Source organism: Tribolium madens, unplaced genomic scaffold (genome assembly GCF_015345945.1).
Source record: "Tribolium madens isolate multiple individuals breed KSU strain unplaced genomic scaffold, Tmad_KSU_1.1 Scaffold_96;HRSCAF=242;Tcas5.2_LG5, whole genome shotgun sequence".
Lineage (NCBI taxonomy): Eukaryota > Metazoa > Arthropoda > Insecta > Coleoptera > Tenebrionidae > Tribolium > Tribolium madens.
Window position 1 is genome coordinate 1,985,179 of NW_025401068.1, and position 17,789 is coordinate 2,002,967.

Here is a 17,789-nt window from a genome sequence, read left to right on the forward strand (position 1 = left end):
AAACAGAAAACAGCATTAATTTAGCATCTATCCCAAACGATAGATGACAAAAAATGTTCAACTTTGTTCTAAGAAGTATTGTCATAACTTTAAAAACAATGGAGTTATGGCTTGGGGCGTTTTTCATAATACAGCCTGTATATTAATTATTCTCAATTTTGGTGTAATAAATTGGAAAAAAGAATGTGATTTTTCAAAAAATCCAATTAAGCAGATACATTATTTGACTTTGCATTGTAACTTTTTTGGGCCACATCTTAGGTATCTAATTTAACTAAATTTGTATCTAAATATTTTAAGAATAAATGAGTAATAAAGATCTTAACCAACTCGTTAGGCACCTTGTATATACCAAAGTAAAGGTTTCATCCTACACCTACCCTCATCATCCTAAAAAAAAGGGCCCCCCGAAAAATAATTCCTGAACCCGCCCCTGCAAGAAACTTAAGAAAAAGAAAAAATGCACCTTATACGAAATTGGGAAAATAGTTTTTTTTTTTATTTAAATAGAAGCATATTATTTTGGCAACAAACTTCATGTGATTGAAAAATTGTTTTACCTCTGGTTAAATCGGGTGTTAGATACGGAGCAGTTGTTATAGAGGAGCAGTTCCATCTCCGGTCTTTGAAAACATTCTGGCACGTTTCAGTCGCCAAAACTGCAGCTTTTTGCACATGTGGCATGGCTTCCATAGTGCTACGGCATAATTTTGCTTGTAATTTAGCTAAACCGTATCTTCTACGGGCTACACCACAAGGAGAACGAGCACCGGAGCGGATCCCTCGTCCCGGATTATTGTTAACTGAACTTAAATTCCAGTGAAGAGTGGAATGCTGAAGAGACCTATAAAGAGAAAAAAAGAATGTAACACTTGCGCTTTAATTAAACACGTTTTTATTGCCTATCATTTTCCAAATAAATATTTAAGGCATTCGGTTTTGTAACATCCTAGTGTCAATGTAACCTTTCCTTTATTTTCTTCCATTACACGTTAGCATCAGTGTCGTGTAAATAAGGGTATGTCTTGAACTCTAGATAAGCAATAATCGTAAAAAAAATCTATCCAATTAACACATCTACACGCGGTACAATCGTCAAACAACGGCTATAATAAACATTCCTTCCGTCACTCCACCCTGTATGGCCCAAGTATGACAAAACACAATAGTTAATTGCAGGAGATCCACCTTTTTATTATCACCATCAAGCCGACAAAGATGCGTTAAAATCGTGCTTTATGGACATTGACATCAATTTTTTTCAAATTTTACGCTTCATGTCTAGAATTCACGAAAAAATCACATAAGGGGCGACAATAGATCGCGTGAACCTATTTTAATCTATAATTAAAGTTTGATAATATCATCGCGAGGGCGCCTACTAATTACAGGTGTGGTTGGGGCCAGACTAACGGCCCTTTTGTCCTAATAATATATTATTTATAATGAAGTATCTGAGTGGGGTGTCCTTGAGGCCCTTTGAGGGCGGGGGAGGTGCTTGTGCTAACGATGGTTTGAATAATAGTTTTGTTAATTAAAATTATTCTGGAATTACTTTGTGTTTTTTAATTTTATTACACGATTTTTATTACCAATTATTTTGCTAAGAGTATTTTATCCGATAAATCATAAAGTCTTAACAATGACGGGTTTAAAACTCTCAATAAAAATGAAATATGAAAGTTTCTCAATTTAGCAAAATCGACTCTCTTTACTCACAAACACGTACCAACTTTTTACTCTTCTGAAGCTTGGCAATTTAATTCTAGTTAAAACTGATGACAAAATTTCAAGATCTCATTTCGTGATTCGTTGGAATACAATTCGGATTTGCAACTTGAATTGAAATTTCAAGAGATCTCTCCATTGATACATTTTCATTTCATGTTCATATTTTATTTACGTTACGACTATTATTCACATTTTTTACGACTAGCCAATAAAGATTTGACATGAGTTTAACTTGCATGTATAAAATTATTTATAATTGTATTGTTCTTGCACGCAAAAGTGAAATTACAAATATAAAAAACAAAAATTATTACAAAGAATAAATTGGAGCTAAATTATACTTACAACCAACGAATCGAAAATCCTTCGTGCCAAAATAATAAAAACAATATCGTCCACACGAACAGTTTGTCTTTCATTTTGATTTTTACATTATTTTAATAAAGAAGTTTTTATTTAATTTAACTTTTACGAGTTTAATTAATTTAGAAAAATGCCACTTGTTATAAAATTTGAAGTTTTATAAAGTTTCACGGTATTAGTAGAGGGTTTAGACTCGACAGAGGTTGGAGAAAGACTGACTCGGAATATGAAGCTTTTGTGCTTTAAAGTTTTCCGGGGCTTTCCGCGGAGATCCCAGATTAACACACACGTATTAAACCGCTTTGTATCTAATATTCCTTTTACAAATATGCATATTTTAATTACTTTTCAGGTTTTCATTAACACCTTCACATTTATTTGTTAATTAGACTGCTGTTGTAACAAAAAAGTATAGTTCAATGCCCATGATGATAAAATCTTTTTCCTTTTATTCGATATTGTTTTAAACTAGTAATTAAGGGTGATATTAGTACCTGGTTATTTTTAGATAAGTGTGTGTACACATATTTGTATCGATAAAAATTAATCAACCGGTACAAAGGGTGTTGAAATGACCTGAGGGCAGAACAGATGATGTATATAAAAAACATTATGTTGTGTAAGGCAATATAATAAAAATAAATAAATTTGTTGATTAGATACTTGAATACACAATATCATTATTTCTTTAAAATAATTTTTATTACTCGAATTGCGATTTTTTTAAACAATTTTATTAATAATAAATAAAAAAACATGAAAAGATTGCTCATCGTAACACACTGCAAGTGTTATGTTTAATCATAAAATAATAATAATCATTTGCCATTAGTTTTTTAGTGCCTTTTTGTAGCTATTATTTTTTTTTCCAACACTAATATCTTATACTGTTTCTATAGTGCATTTACGCTTACCTTAATATTCCCTCTTCTATAAAATACGTCGTCAATCACATCATATTTTGACAATTTATAACAATTTTTGAATTTAGTAAAATTCCTGATCCAATATTAGTGAAAAATTATTAAATTTTGTTGACAACCCTAGTTTTATAGTTCAAAAGTCTCGGTCTGTGTATAAAACTCTTGTTTGTATGTATTTACTAAAAAATGTATGCATAAAAACAGATAAAAAATTGCTTCAAACTATGAATATTTTAGTAAAAAGAAATCAAAATGACTTCTATTGAAGTTGTAAAAATTAGACGAAACAATGAAATTAGAAAATAAATATTTATTAAATGTCTATAATAACGTAAACTTCAAACTTCTTGTTTTCCGGGTCATTAATTATTTGCATAGCGGAGTATGTGATGGCTTTTACTTCTGTGCCTTGTGGATGTTTTCCTAATGTGAATTCTTCCCCGTAACATTTGCATTTAATTTTCAATTCCTCTCCTTCTGTTATAAACTCTGTGATAACTAATTTACTACAAATTAAGAATGGTTCACAGCTAAATAAGAATAAAAGCTCATCCAAAAAATGGAAAAGTAAACTATCTAAATCGTGTCCCGTCGCTTCAATTTCTGAACACTGTTTAATTTCTACTGTATTAATTTCAGTCATATAAGCAAACATAGCAAGGCCACACTGTTCATAGGCTTCTTTTAAGCTGTCACCCCAAGCATGTAATCTAAAAATTGGTAAAATAAAAATACGGTTTTTTAAATTTTTATCAAGATGACTCACTGGACATCTGCAGTGTGATCCAAATCTAAGAAGACATACCATATAAAAATTATATTATACGTATATTGCCTAAAATAACTTACATTCGTATTTACAGGGCGGCAGTGTTAATTCTTCATTGGTAAATGTTTCCATTTTTTTGACAAAAAAAGTGTGATCACTTTAAGTCTAACCTCAAAATTAGGAGCTGTCATTTGATAAGAATAAAGTCATGTGCTCATGATGTCCTAATCGTGATTTGGGTAAATCCGGGAAATGCGAATACAGTATTAATGTATATTTGGTTGCCTATTATACAGCTGTTTGAGACAATAAACTTTGTTAATAAAATTTATTACAAGTTACAAGACAGGAATTTACATTAATCTGTTTATATCGGTATATTTGTTATATATACGAGTTGGAACGTATTAGATTTCATTTCATAATTAAGATTTTGTTATAAAAAGTTAACCATTATTAATTTACATTAATATTTTTTATTTGCCACAAGATTTTTCATGCTTTGAACTGTATATTTTTCAGGTTACTTTTATTGCTATAATAAAGATGTAATAAAAAATGACTTTTTTAAATTTAAGGAAATTTTTGTTTTTTTTTTTAATTTTGCCGGTCAATGTAGTATTGTAAAGAAGTATTTCTTACACCTTTTTAATAAAGATTTCGTAATTCGCAGCTTAAATGAAAAAAAAAACATTCTCGTAATTGTCTTTCATAAGCTTAATTTTTACGTTTCAAATTGCTTGAAAAATAAAATAAACACAGTTATTATTAGGAACTTGATCACAAGTTAAGAGTAACTTGTATTTTTTTATGTAACAATGTGAATAACGAAAAAGTTTATTAAAACTTTTTGTTGGGTTTTTTGTGATCTAATTTTACCTATTACTTCAGAACCACCTGTACAATAGTAAAAAATGACTAAAACTAAAGTAGGTACTTGAAAAATTTTAGACAATTTGTTCAGAAATGAAATGTGATTAAATTAAAAGTTTGAGAAGAACAAACACAGCGTTACATTGTTTTTATAAAATGTTTTATTATTTAATTTTATTATTTAATAAGGATGGTTATTTATGTATCTAAAAAAATAAGTAAATTTAAAAAGAGTGACTTTAGTTTTAAAACAGAATTTAGAATCCCTGAGTATGAATAACAAAATTTTATTAAAGTAACAAATATTGACAAAAAAGTAGTTGATAATAAAGCAACTTACCTTTGAATTGTTGATGATTTGTGAAAAAACTCAAACGTAAATGGAAACAAAACAGAAAAGAGGATCGATAAAACTGAAATAAACAATAACCGAGGGAAAGATAATGTAAATAAAATGAAACCGAAATTATTATGAAAGAAAAATTCTCCCGAAATGCTCTTTATTGTCAACTGTACTATCAACAACATTAAACAGTACTAGTTTGAATTTTTTATTTCATCGTTTTTCAATATTATAATACTTTTCACTAATAAAAAAACTTTCAACCTTAACTCAATAATCTTGGGACTTATAGATTAGTTTTTATATTAAATTCCTGCAACTTTAGCTTAATCTCTATACAATCATCATACAACGTTTCCACAAAAATACCTCGATGGAAGAAAAAACTTGGCTATCAATTAAAAATAGGGAATCTTCCAATAATCCGACAGCAAATATCTGACTCTCATCATTACCGACCGATGCAATTTGGTGTTTACAACAGTGATTTTCGTTATTTTGTCAAACAAAAACTATTTTATAAATAATTAGGTACATTCAAGTTTATTTACAGATGAAATGGCTTCATATAAAATCTGGTCATCCCAGTTGTTATCATTAAGTCTTACTTAGACTACTTATAGATATACCTATATACACTAATAACAACACTTGGTATTTGTTAGAAAAATGCTTATTCAGTCATTTACAATATTTCAGTTAATTTTTTTCTTGGGAATGTGTGTCAAAAATGGGGCTTGCGTGTGAAGTCTGTCATTAGACGGTAAAAACATTTTAAATTTCATTCCTATCAACTATTTGTGCAGGTTGAATGAAAAGAGCCACTAACATATCTACTTTTTTTAAATCCTATTTGTCTTAAATTTATAATGTATACGTTATGAAAGATCATTGCCTCTCTCGTTCTCTCTTTTTAAAATAAATAAAAATATATAACTATTATCTGAATGTAACAACAACAACGCTAGCACTAGCAACAATAAGTATATATCTTGTAACATTAACAACAATTACAACAATGCAAAGCAGAGCAAATGTATTTTTCTTGCATTTGTTGCGCTAAATTCTCTTCTTTATTGCATAGTTTAGTCTGAAACATAACTGATGCGATCCTATTGGAATAGAATCCATTTTGCATTGTTGAAGGCATTTACATTGATTCTTGAGCCATATTTGAAATAAATCAACCAGCAGAGCGAAAAAACAACCATAAATACTCAAATGAAGAGAGCTTCCGAAATGGTTTGAGTCAAATATTTGCAGGGGTACTTTGTGGGAATTTGGCACAAATCAACATTGTTTCACAACTTTTAATACTAAACCAACTCTCTGACTAAAGTTATTTTGATGGAAACGTTTACGAAATTTATAATTGTTATAAATTGGTACAAAGGCATGCTTGTTGTCAACATAACAGAAAAATATTTTGCACACACTCATATTGCGTCATAAGGCTTGCTTACTTGCTCTCCGAGAACAAAATTCGCTGTAAATAAACACGAGGACAATAGCGAAATCTGTGCGACTAGACCCGGATCAATGATGGATGGTCCCATGATGGTCTCCACCATGCCCATGTGAATCTAGCAAGCATGCCTTCGTATGGTCAGCGTTTGCAGAGATCTCTAACGAACACAGCTAGTAACATGAGACCACTAGCGACACTCTCGCATTGCGGACGAATCTAGACCTTTAGCTACGTAGAGTCGTTCCCAATTATGTACCATAATTTTACAATATATATATTTTGATTTCTGTACTAAAACATACGCACACAAACATTTTTCACATTTTTCTTAATAGTACAACGTGGACCTGACGTTTCAAATTAATGATGGGCTTTGAAGGGGTTTTTATGAACATTTTTTGTTTTCTACCAACATTCAAATAGTTGCACTTGTAAAGTTTTAATGTGTCGGTTTGGTCGCTTTTTACAATTCAACATTTTATTTAAAAGTTAACAAATGTAATAATATACGAATTTTACCCTGATTTAAATTATTATACAAATAAGCGACTTGTAAATGCTTCACACTTTAGTTTGTACAACTATTTGTCTGCGCTTCTGAAATGTAGTAAAAAATCAATTGGCAACACGGAAGTATAATAAATGATTACATACAGACTGTCCCAATTAAAAATTTCTCAGCTACCAAACAATAATTTCAGATGCAGTGTATTTCATTTTTATCTTAAAACTTATAAAAATGCTTCCTTTTTATTATGACAAATGATCTTTTTGCAATTTCAAAATTATTTAACAAGTGGAAATGCCACATATTTATAAAAATTTAAAAAGTCGCAGAAATTTAAAAAATTGTTTTGAGAACAAGAATTTTCAACCCAAATTGTCAATAATTTTTTATTTTGCTGTGGGTATTTTGCAGACTATTTCCCGAACAAAATTTACAAAAACAATATTTTCATTATGTTTAATTAAAAAAATATTTTATGTCAAACATTTTTGCAAATTTTGATTTACGGTAATTTAGTACACGGGCAAATTGGATGGATAATTTACACACGTGCTGAATTATCGCGTAATTTGAATCTGATATCATGAATCTAAAAAATTTGAAAGATTTCATTGGCTTAAATTTTGTGAGGAACATAGTCTGATTTATTTTTTTTCCACCTCCAAGTTTGGCATCCATTTTTGAGTAATAATAAATCTTTGTAAACATGGGTAAAAATTTCCTTAAATTTTAATTTTTATTAATTTTATTTTTGTTTTTAAGTCCTGCTAATAAAATTACCTAAAATTTCATTTAAAATTAAATTTGTTTGTCTTTTAGCATATGAATATATCTACAGGTTGTCTCATATTTATTAGTTTATTACATAAAGCACAGGAAGCATGAAATACTGAAATAAATAGGATCAATAGCAAACTTTACACCTCCATAATTACAAAACTAGATAAGTATAGAATTTTTTAACATCTTTCCTAACACTCTATATTTTATTGTTAGAAATTTACACAGGAGATAAATTATTCAACTTTAAACAAGGGAACTACACCTTCTCAAATGGTCTTATGATGAGTTTTTTTCCAATATTTCCAAAACCATTTTAGATAAAATGACAAAATTTGGTCCAGATGATAACCATTATACATTTAAATGAATTCAAAGATAAAATGTTGAAATTTTTAATCAGGGGCTTCTTAAACTGGGTGGGTTTATGGTAAAAAGTACTCTAACTATTCTGGCTGTAGTTTCTTGCAACTTTCAGCAACAAAATTCTAAATTTCATACTTTTTCATCATGTCTTTTGCGTTTTTCCGATACACCTTACCGATTTTGAATAAAATCAGTTTTAAAATTTGTTTCAGACCATAAACTGTAAAAAAATTACTCCTAAAAATTAACGTTTAGGATACCCCTAATTAAAAATTTCGACATTTCATGTTGGAATTCGTTTAAGTGTATAAAGGTTGTCAGCTGTTCCATATTTTGTAATTTTATCTATTCCAAAATATTAGAAAAAATCCTTTAAAAAACGTACTCCTATTGGGGGGTGTAGCTCCCTTACAAAGCATTTTTCGAAGCATGTTTATAGGAAACTTTTTTCATAAAATTGAATATTCTGTCATATATAATTTAAATTTGTAACAATAAAAACGGAACATGCTGTATAATAATGTAGACCTTATCATGTTGTTTTGCAGTTTTAGAGACAGCCTGTATACATTAAATGTTACTTAAAAATTTTTTTTGAGAAAAAATATTTTTTGAGCATATTTTTGTTTGAGTTTGATTGTGATTTTATTTTCGGTTTTTAAAATCTGTTTACTGTAATAAGAATGAATTTTAAAAACATTTTACCTAATATTAAATTTAAAATGCTACAATTTTGAAATTGCAAAAAAAAAAATAATTTGAGAAAATTCTTGTTGGAACACTGTAATATTTTCGGTGTCATAATGTTTTGGTTTGTTAAACGAACAAATTATTGTACAAGGTTTAGGTACTGCCATTTTGTTGTGATAGGAAACATAAAAACTAAACCAAATTGTGCGTTTTCAAGTTTTCAGGTTTCAGTTGCAATTAATTGGAGGCAAAATGGCAGATACTGTTTTTTGAAAAACTCATTTTAGCGTGGTAAAAAAGTGAAGGGTGTCGCCAGGGGCACGTTTTCGTATAAAATGAGTTTTGCACATTAAAAATCTTAAAAATAGAATTATGTTGAACACAATAATTTTTCCAAAGCTGTCGTGAACAATTGAAATAAGTGAGAATATAAGTGAGAAGTGGGTAGCAGCCGCACAGGAAAGTCATCTGTTGATATGAAGAGGTTGTGCCGTTTGTCGTTGAGTATCTTTTGTTAAAATAACACTATCAGTTGGTATCACTAAGCACTCGTAAAATATATATTGATGGCAGTCGGGAAACATTCTTGCACAAACTAAAAATGGTGTTCTCTCTATCAGAAGTATAATTGCAGCTACGTTATGATCCGTTCGAACTGGCTACGCTCCAATATAACTACAGGATCTCACATTTAACAATATTTTATTACCTTTTCGATCTGCATTTACGTCTAGGTATTTTTATTTCATTTTTGCCAAAAAACTAATTGAGAACGTAAATTGTACATCAACAAAGTATAGCGAAATCGCAACTAGGTGACTGCTTCGTGGCTGATTCGTAAGTATATCAAAAGTGGAGTGAGTGGAGGTTTTGGACAAACGACTCGCTTGCATTTCTTCGAGAGCCAAACTGTCGGAACTAAAGCAATAACAAGAGCGATTCGTGATTGCACATCGACGTCCAGCAGCAAGCCACAAAACCAAAAGCGATTATTTTTACAAGTGTTGGAGCGGATCAAAAGAAAATCTATCCGATCAAGTGGAATATCTATCTCGAATGGGTTTGAAATGTTGCAGCTGCTGTCAGAACGCCGTTGCAAATTTAATAACATCAACAATTTAGTGAGTTACTTCTTTCATTGGCCGGAATGGATGAAAAATAACAAAAGTCCTCACGTTACATCCGTATTGATCTATAAGTCGATTTAAAAGTAATGCACGCTTCACAAGAACGTATTGCAACAAAGTTTTCCTGTAGTATCAAAATAAATCAATCAAAATTAGTAATATATCTTCAACATCAACAATATAATATAGTCTTCATTATATACTTCGCAACAGCCATTAGACAAATGAGAGTCAGCCAATACCTGTCTCGGGTCGTGTCCCTTTTTACCACCATTGCATTACCAAACTGATAATTGACTTGTGCGTCGGTATTTCTCTGACTCCACATTTACATTGCAGTCCTAGACAAATTCTATGTGCATGAAGATATAATTCTTCTAAAAAAAAATCCGCATACCAGCTGTGGTCTGTTCATGTGGGACGAATGCCAAAACTTACACCAAAAACAGAAATTTTCGTTAAGAGGTCCACGACCTTTATTTATAATACACAAATATTAAAATATTTTTTACAATTTTATGTATTATGAGGCAGTCATGCAGCTGCATTGTTTATTATTGTTTCGTATCGTTTCAATGATATAATGGCACGATTTAAGATCCCAAAGGCAGGCCCAACTCAGGCCGATTAAATTATAGATTCGTCAACAACTTGTAATTAAAATCGGCAAAATAGAATCGAAATATGGAACAGAAAAATACAATTTTTAATTTGGAAAATAACTGACATTTTATACCATTTTTTTTATACAATTCAATAGAATAAGTTACAAAAGCAAAGTGTTTTAGTTTGTTTTTTCTGAAATCAGGATTAAAAGCTCTTTTGTAACTTAATCCAAACAAATTAATAGATTATTGAATTGTAATAATACGGAAAGCAGAAAATTAAAAATTACTAAAGAATAACTTTTTTAGGCAATATTATATAGTGTCTCCTCGATAGGTGAAACAACTCTTGAAGAAATTTGATTTAAATTTTTATTTTTTGAGGTTTAGCTCTGCTTAGTTAAAGATTAATTTTTAATATATGTATTTTAGTTTTAAAAAGTCAAGTATGCCTTGGAAATTAGTTTTCTGTAGAGTAAAGTGGCAGTGGTAAATACGACACAATGTTATTAAGAAAAGTTGTTTAAAATCAACATTTTAGCCCATGTGAAAGTCATCAGGGCTATGATTTTTTTTTTTTTTTCTAAGATAATAGCTTTTTTTAACAAAAACGTCAAAAATTTATTTAGTTCTAATAATGTAATGTAAATTTTTTTATTCCTAATAAAAGAACTGTTAAAAATAAAATTCTTTAATAAGTATGTGATAAAAAACTGAAAAATCATAGTTGGCCGATGATTTTGAAATTTGGTATACGGGCCTAGACGTTGCTTCTAAACAACTTGATGTAATAACTTTTTGTCGTATTTTTCAACTTGATTTTTGAAATCTAAAATTAATCTTTAACCAAGCAGAGCTAAACCCAAAAAAATGAAAATTTAAATCGAAGTTTTTTTTCTTTTACAAGAGTCGTTTTACCTATCCGGGGACACACTGTATGATGTAATACTGTAATAGCTCTAAATATTAAACTTCACTATTTTACTAAGCAAATACAAGTATACTATTTACTAAAATTTAAAGTGTCAGTTTCTTTGGCTAGCAAAAGTAAAAAAATTGTCAGACAAAAAATTCACTTTTAAGCCGAATAAAACATAATATTTTTTCTCCAACCAACAATAAGATGCGTTAAAAAATAGTGGATTGTTTTATTAGGATAAAAAATGTTACTTTTTAAAAATACGAATAAAATGTTTTTTTAAGTCTAGGATTAAAATTGGGAATTACATTGATAGTTAAAAAAAAAGACTTAAAAATGACATATTTTAATCCGGCTGGAGAAGAAGACCATTTTTTGCATATTTTTTTAAAGTTTCTCACAAGGTTTATATTAGTTGTGCCATGACATTGGCACATATTCAAAAAAAAAAAAAATTGTACTTTATTCATCTTTAATAAATGCGAGTATTTTAAGAAATTTGAGACTTTTTTAATATTCACTGTTAGACAATACTTTGCTAAAATTTTATTGATCTGGCATTGAGAATTACGCAACCTAACAATACCAAGAAAAACGACAATTAATTTAGGTTAAAGATAAATAATTTTTTCAGTTCCATATTTCTGAAAAGTAGTAATTTTTTGCACTAAATAGCGATTTGAATGATAAAACGAGAATTGTGGTTAGTAAAAAAATAGGAGTGCTTAATATAAAAATAGCAAATGTGAAAGTTTGTCATGAGCAGACCACTTTGGGCATTTGGACGAACACATATCGCCTAACAGTCCTAATTCTATGAGCACGTTCCGCACTTGGTCTTTGTCCACTTTGTCATCAGCAGCAGTAGCAGCAGCGTCGTCCGCACACTGGTCGCGCACAGAACTAACAAACATTGTAATGTGTTATAAATGGTCTCTTTGTGTTCTATTAGTGTTATAGAAATAATCCATGCGGTCCACAGTAATGACACTTTGTTACAAGTCCTGGCGGCGGCCGCGCCCCGGGCGGCGGCGGTGGTCGACTTGGTAGTGACGTTGCTGCCGTTGGCGTTGTTCTTCTTCTTCTTCTTCTTAGGTCGACCTGGACAGTGCTCGCACACATTGAGCACTTCCGCGGTACCACTGCCGCCCCTTCCCGGCGAGCCGCAGTGCGTATAACAACAGTCTTCGTCTCCGCGCGAGGAATTGAGCCTCTGCTCGCCCGTCTCCGGGATGTTGGGATCTGCAAAACACACGACATCAGATATCCACTCTTACACATTTTATTCTTACATTCCTAAATGAATTTGTTGATCAAAACTCGTGTCTTGTTTTCATTTAAATTGACTTTACTTACAATTTTTTCGTTTTGTACATAGGTACAGGCTGTCCCAGCGATTTGAAAAAGTCCATTCATGAATGACCTTTAAATGGTAAAATTTAAAAAAATGTATAGGACATTGATAAATACTAATCTAGTACATCGCCTACAATTATTTTCAACTATACAGTCTGTCTCAAAAATAAGTTACAATACAAACTTGTGTTTTTTTAAATGGAACACCATATGTTTCTCAACGTTTTTGGATGTAGATTTTTATGACAAACCTTTATTGGTCGATTTTGCTTAGTTTTCGAAATAAGACGATTTTTTTGACAAAAACAGCACTTTTTAAAAAATCATTACACAAAAACTAAGACAGCTAGAACAATTATTTTTTTTACTTCTGCAAAGAAACTGAATTTAAAACTGTAGCAATTTTTTAGTGTTTTGCATTTGAAAAGATTAATAAATTATGAAGTTTGTTAAAAATTAAATAACTTAAAAAATTTAAATGAAACACCCTATTTTTTATTTTTGCATCTAATAGATTCATAAACTATCTAAAAAAGTAAACTTTTAATGTCTTGAATTTATAAATGGAAAGATATTTAATATTCAATATTAATTGTAGCAACAATGCCTATCAATATCTGGGCATTGTTGATACTATGGCAACCATAATAATTTATTCGTTGATTTATCAACAGATTGTAAAAGTCGTTATAAATATTGAAATACGAATTATTTTATTGTAAAAATAAAGAATAATGAATTCAGTTTAACACAAATGTGATTAAGTGATATTTATTCTATCTCTTGTGCAATTGTGTACTTTTTGGCTACTGAAACATTAGTAATTATTATTTTTTTAATGTATAACGTTAAATATCTTTTGAGTTATTGATTATTAACACCTAAAAGTAAATAATTTTAGAAATACAATTAATAATCTTTTATGCAAAAACAATAAATAGGGTGGTGTTTCATTTAAATTTTGTAAGTTATTGAACTTTTAACAAACGTCTTCATTTTTTGATCTTTGGATATGCAACACACTAAAAAAATGTTACAACCTTATAGTTTGTACCTTCTTCTTTGCGGTAGTAAAAAAAAATTTTCTAGATGTCTTAGTTGTTGTTTAATAATTTTTTAAAAAGTGCATGTTTTCTTAAAAAAAATCGTCTTATTTTTAAAACTAAGCAAAATCGACCAATAAAAGTTTAAACATTGTCATAAAAATCTACATCCAAAAACGCTAAGAAACATATGGTGTTCCATTTAAAAAAAACACAAGTTTGTATTGTAACTTATTTTTGAGACACGCTGTATAGTTGAAAATAATTGTAGGCGATGGACTAGATTAGTATTTATCAATGTCCTATACATTTTTTTTAAATTTTACCATTTAAAGGTCACTAATGGACTTTTTCAACTCGCTGGGGCAGCCTGTATAATCTTAACTATTTTTATAAATTATGTTCAGTTTTTGTAATTTTTGTCCATGTACCCAATGTTAAGCGGTATTTTTTACCATAAAACGCGGTACAATTTTTCACCACAAAACAGTGTATTTTTACAAAAAAGTGAGTAATTTTGCTTTTAATAAGTGTGGAAAGAAAGATTATTTACATTGTACTCAATGTTAAAGAGTGCTTTTATCAACTAATTTCAGTAGATAAAGCAGTCTTTTATCGTCTACTGAAATAAAGTAATTTTTATCAACTGTTTATATTTTATCAACTAATTTTAGTAGATAAAGTAGTCTTTTATTGTCTAGTGAAATAAAATAATTTTTATCTACTGTTTATATTCAAGAAATTCTGGTAAGTGAGCACACAATATAACGAAATATTATACACGACGATAAAGATTGTTTATCTACTCGTGAAAAAAGTCCACTTGTAACTTCGTCACTCGTAGATAAACAATCTCTTTATCGTCTTGTATAATAAATAACTATTTTTGAACTGTTTTTATGAAATAAGAAAATTTGAAATTTGTTTTGTTACTATACAGGGTGATTCAGATAAGATAATGGCGATGCAACCCAAAAAACAAATTTCATTTACGTTGTGATCTAATTTCAATTACGATTTGCATTTGAAATCCAAGTTATCTTATGTTGCTCTGACAGTGCTTTGACAAGCAATTTATGATTTATAAAAAAAAACTGTTTGTCTACCTTTAATGTTTCATACATTTTATATTGGGTTTACACTGAAAAGACTTCTCTAATTTCTCTATCATTCCGCGCGGACTGAATGGCATTAATGATCTTTCTCTGCACTGATGTCAAACCGACATGAGATGATAACTTGGATTCAACTTGCAAATTTTAATTTAAATTTGATCAAAGGCGTAAATGAAATTTGTTTTTTGGGTTGCATCGCCAGATTGTCAGGCTCATTATCTTATCTGAATCGCCATGTATACGTTATTTTTAGTGTGTGCGATAAGATCTTAACTTTATAGTTTGTTTTTGTTTTTAATTTTAATGCGAACAAATTCTAATCAACAGTGGTAATTAAAATATTTTTTATTATACCTGCATCATAATCCTAAATTAAAACACGCTGCAGCGTGCGTAATTTGGCCTTTATCGCATGCTGAAATTTTAAAGTTGTCTAGGTAACAAGAAATAGTAAAATGTCAGAACCAATTTTTATTTATTGAAATAAATATTAAAATTACTAATTACTATTGTTTGAAAGTTCAAAGCCCGCCGCTTTAAGCTGGTTACTGTTGTTTCTTATTTCTAATTCATAACTAAATAGTAGAAGCTTTTGCATTTTTATTCTTCTGTTGGACGTCCATAGCTCTTGATGAAGTTGATTCACCAACCGATGTGTTCAGAACACAAGCAATGCATTTGGAAACAACTATTTTGTTTGAAGTGGATTCTTCAATATAGCCACTACGCAAGTTTTGATTTTTTTTCAGTTCTGCTTGTTCTGCTAGCCTTCATTTTCTGAACGGATTTTTACAAACCTCAAAAATGTGCCAAACAACGTAAACTAGTAACCGTCTCTACGAAAACGATTCACAAACAACCTTTGATAATTTTATTGTGTAAATTCACATTTTTTCAATGCTTATAAAAGATAGTAAATGGGCAGGTATAATAAAAAATAGCGTAAACACTCGTTTATAAGCGCTTTTAAAACACTCACGACGTTAAAAGCACTCCGCTGACGCGTCGTGCTCTTAAACCCGTCGTGCGTGTTTTATAGGCTTGCTTATAAACTAGTATTGTAATATACTATTAAATAGTTTTCTTCTTGTTGTGTTTTAAGAAATACGTACCTAATTTTTGACTTCAATAATGCTTTTTTAATCTTTCTATTATTGTTGCCGTTATTTCTCGTAAAAGTAAGTCACCTATTAATTACAAAAGCAATTTTATTTTTATTATTTTTATTATTTTATTTTAAAAAAAGTAGTGAAATATGGTGGATGCGCCGGGATATAGTATAAAATGTTTTTAAATTAAAAGTAGCAGAAATAAAAGTAAAGTAATATAAAAAAAACATTTTTTTTTCTTTAATTTCTAAACGAATTTTTCTACAAAAATTATTATTTTACATTTCTTTCTTGTTTTCAATTAAAATGACTATGAATTTATGAAATTTTAAAATACACGACATAATATGACAGCTCGGGTTGGGAAGTGGTCACTTTCTTATCAGTTGATATGTAACATGACAGTTCACGTTGGGAAGAGGTCACTTCCGCCTCAGTTTTTGGGTTGAAAACTGGTCATTTTCCAACCTGAACTGTTATTTCAACTGATAAAAAAGTGACCACCACTTCCCAACCTAAACCTGATATTTCATATCAATAATAAATTTGAAATGTAATGTTTTCAGCTTTTTACATGTTTGTAATTTGATTATTACTTTATGATTTGAATGAAAATTTCAATGAATTAATACATTTTTAACTCGTTTTTTGTGTTGTTTTATTTTTAGTCTGTTTCAATAAAGTTTTAATTTTAGTATGGTTTCAATTTTAATGCGAATAAATTATAATCAATAAAAGAAAAATATTAAAAATATGGTGGAGGTGCCAGGCTAAAGGGTAACTAAAATACTTTTAAATATTTTTTTCTCGTTAAATTTACGAAATACATACCTAATTTTTAACTGCTATAATAATAATTTTTTAATCTTTGTATTTCATTGTTATTATTATTTTTGGATCAAGTAAGTTACCAATTAATTAAAGCAATTTTATTGAAACAGTAGTAATAATGGTGGAGGCGCCGGGATACATTAGTTTATAATGTTTTAAAATAATTTTCTTTTTAACAGGACATAAAGTGACGCTTTATTTTCTCGTTTTTGACTAATAATTTGATATTTTATAAAAAAAAGAATACTGATTTTGGCTCTTAGAATGAACTGAGAATGAATTGATTTTTTCGAGTGTTTTTTTGACAAAATTGAAGTAGCAGAAATAAAAGAGAAGTAATTTAGAATAAAATGCAATATTTTTTTGTGAAAATAACGAATCATAAACTCGATAGTAAGTAAGTGTTTAATTTTTTCGAGTAACAACAATTATTGTATAGTAATTATAAAAAAATCATCGCAGCTAAATAAAAATAAGGGATTATCGTACAACATGGTGGCTGACAGGTATCATGTAACGTTTTATTTTTGTTGCAGTTTTAGTTATTGGATAAAAATGTAAAATTAAAACTTGATTCACTAAAAAGTTTTTGTGTTGTTTTTGCAAATTTAATAAATAACATTTCAATTTGTGTTTTCAATGTTTCTGCCTGTGCTCATATACAAAAGCAATCTACAAAAAGTTTGAAATGCTTTTTATGTTTTTCTCAAATAACAGTGATATAAGCAAAGACTGTAGTCATCTATTTCATTTGAATAATGCAGTGAAGGCGTGTTTCCTTATATGCTGTTGCCATTTGTATATATTACATCTACTTTCTAAGAGGGAAATATAAGTTAGTGTAAATACGATGAAATGAATATAAATTTC

The 17,789-nt window shown here is 29.4% G+C and overlaps 3 protein-coding genes across 4 annotated transcripts in view; all 3 read right to left on the reverse strand.

The window, feature by feature from the left end:
- LOC123012483 (protein Wnt-11b-1-like) overlaps positions 1-3,204 on the reverse strand; it is a 10,498-nt gene extending 7,294 nt beyond the window's left edge. Inside the window, exons 1-2 of one of the 2 annotated variants that reach the window (XM_044410437.1) lie at positions 3,009-3,204; positions 561-844 (exon numbers count right to left, since the gene is read on the reverse strand). In XM_044410437.1, coding sequence (XP_044266372.1) covers positions 561-693 — 133 coding nt within the window. In that variant the 5' untranslated portion in view covers positions 694-844; positions 3,009-3,204. Of the gene's footprint in view, positions 1-560; positions 845-2,076; positions 2,692-3,008 lie in introns of those variants that run through there. The other variant, XM_044410436.1, reaches the window with a different exon arrangement.
- A 103-nt stretch (positions 3,205-3,307) lies between these two features.
- On the reverse strand, positions 3,308-4,002 carry LOC123012507 (protein archease-like). Its single transcript, XM_044410468.1, has 3 exons — positions 3,867-4,002; positions 3,784-3,808; positions 3,308-3,727 (listed from the first exon to the last, which is right to left on the reverse strand). Exons 1-3 carry the CDS (start codon positions 3,916-3,918, stop codon positions 3,331-3,333), a joined length of 474 nt encoding a protein of 157 aa, XP_044266403.1. The 5' UTR covers positions 3,919-4,002; the 3' UTR covers positions 3,308-3,330.
- Positions 4,003-11,253: 7,251 nt separating this feature from the next.
- Positions 11,254-17,789, reverse strand: part of LOC123013883 (transmembrane protein FAM155B) — a gene marked incomplete at its 5' end in the record, with an annotated part of 75,340 nt that continues 68,804 nt past the window's right edge. The window contains one exon of the mRNA XM_044412737.1: positions 11,254-12,707. Within this exon, the coding sequence (XP_044268672.1) occupies positions 12,280-12,707 (428 nt within the window). The remainder of the gene's footprint in view (positions 12,708-17,789) is intronic.

Bases quoted from the DNA above. Each gene is read 5' to 3' on its own strand.
- LOC123012507 (XM_044410468.1), bottom strand. From the start codon at position 3,918: ATGGAAACATTTACCAATGAAGAATTAACACTGCCGCCCTGTAAATAC. The intron at 3,809-3,866 runs GTAAGTTATTTT...ATGTCTTCTTAG, and splicing joins GCCGCCCTGTAAATACGAAT to ATTTGGATCACACTGCAGAT. The intron at 3,728-3,783 runs GTGAGTCATCTT...ACCAATTTTTAG, and splicing joins GATCACACTGCAGATGTCCA to ATTACATGCTTGGGGTGACA.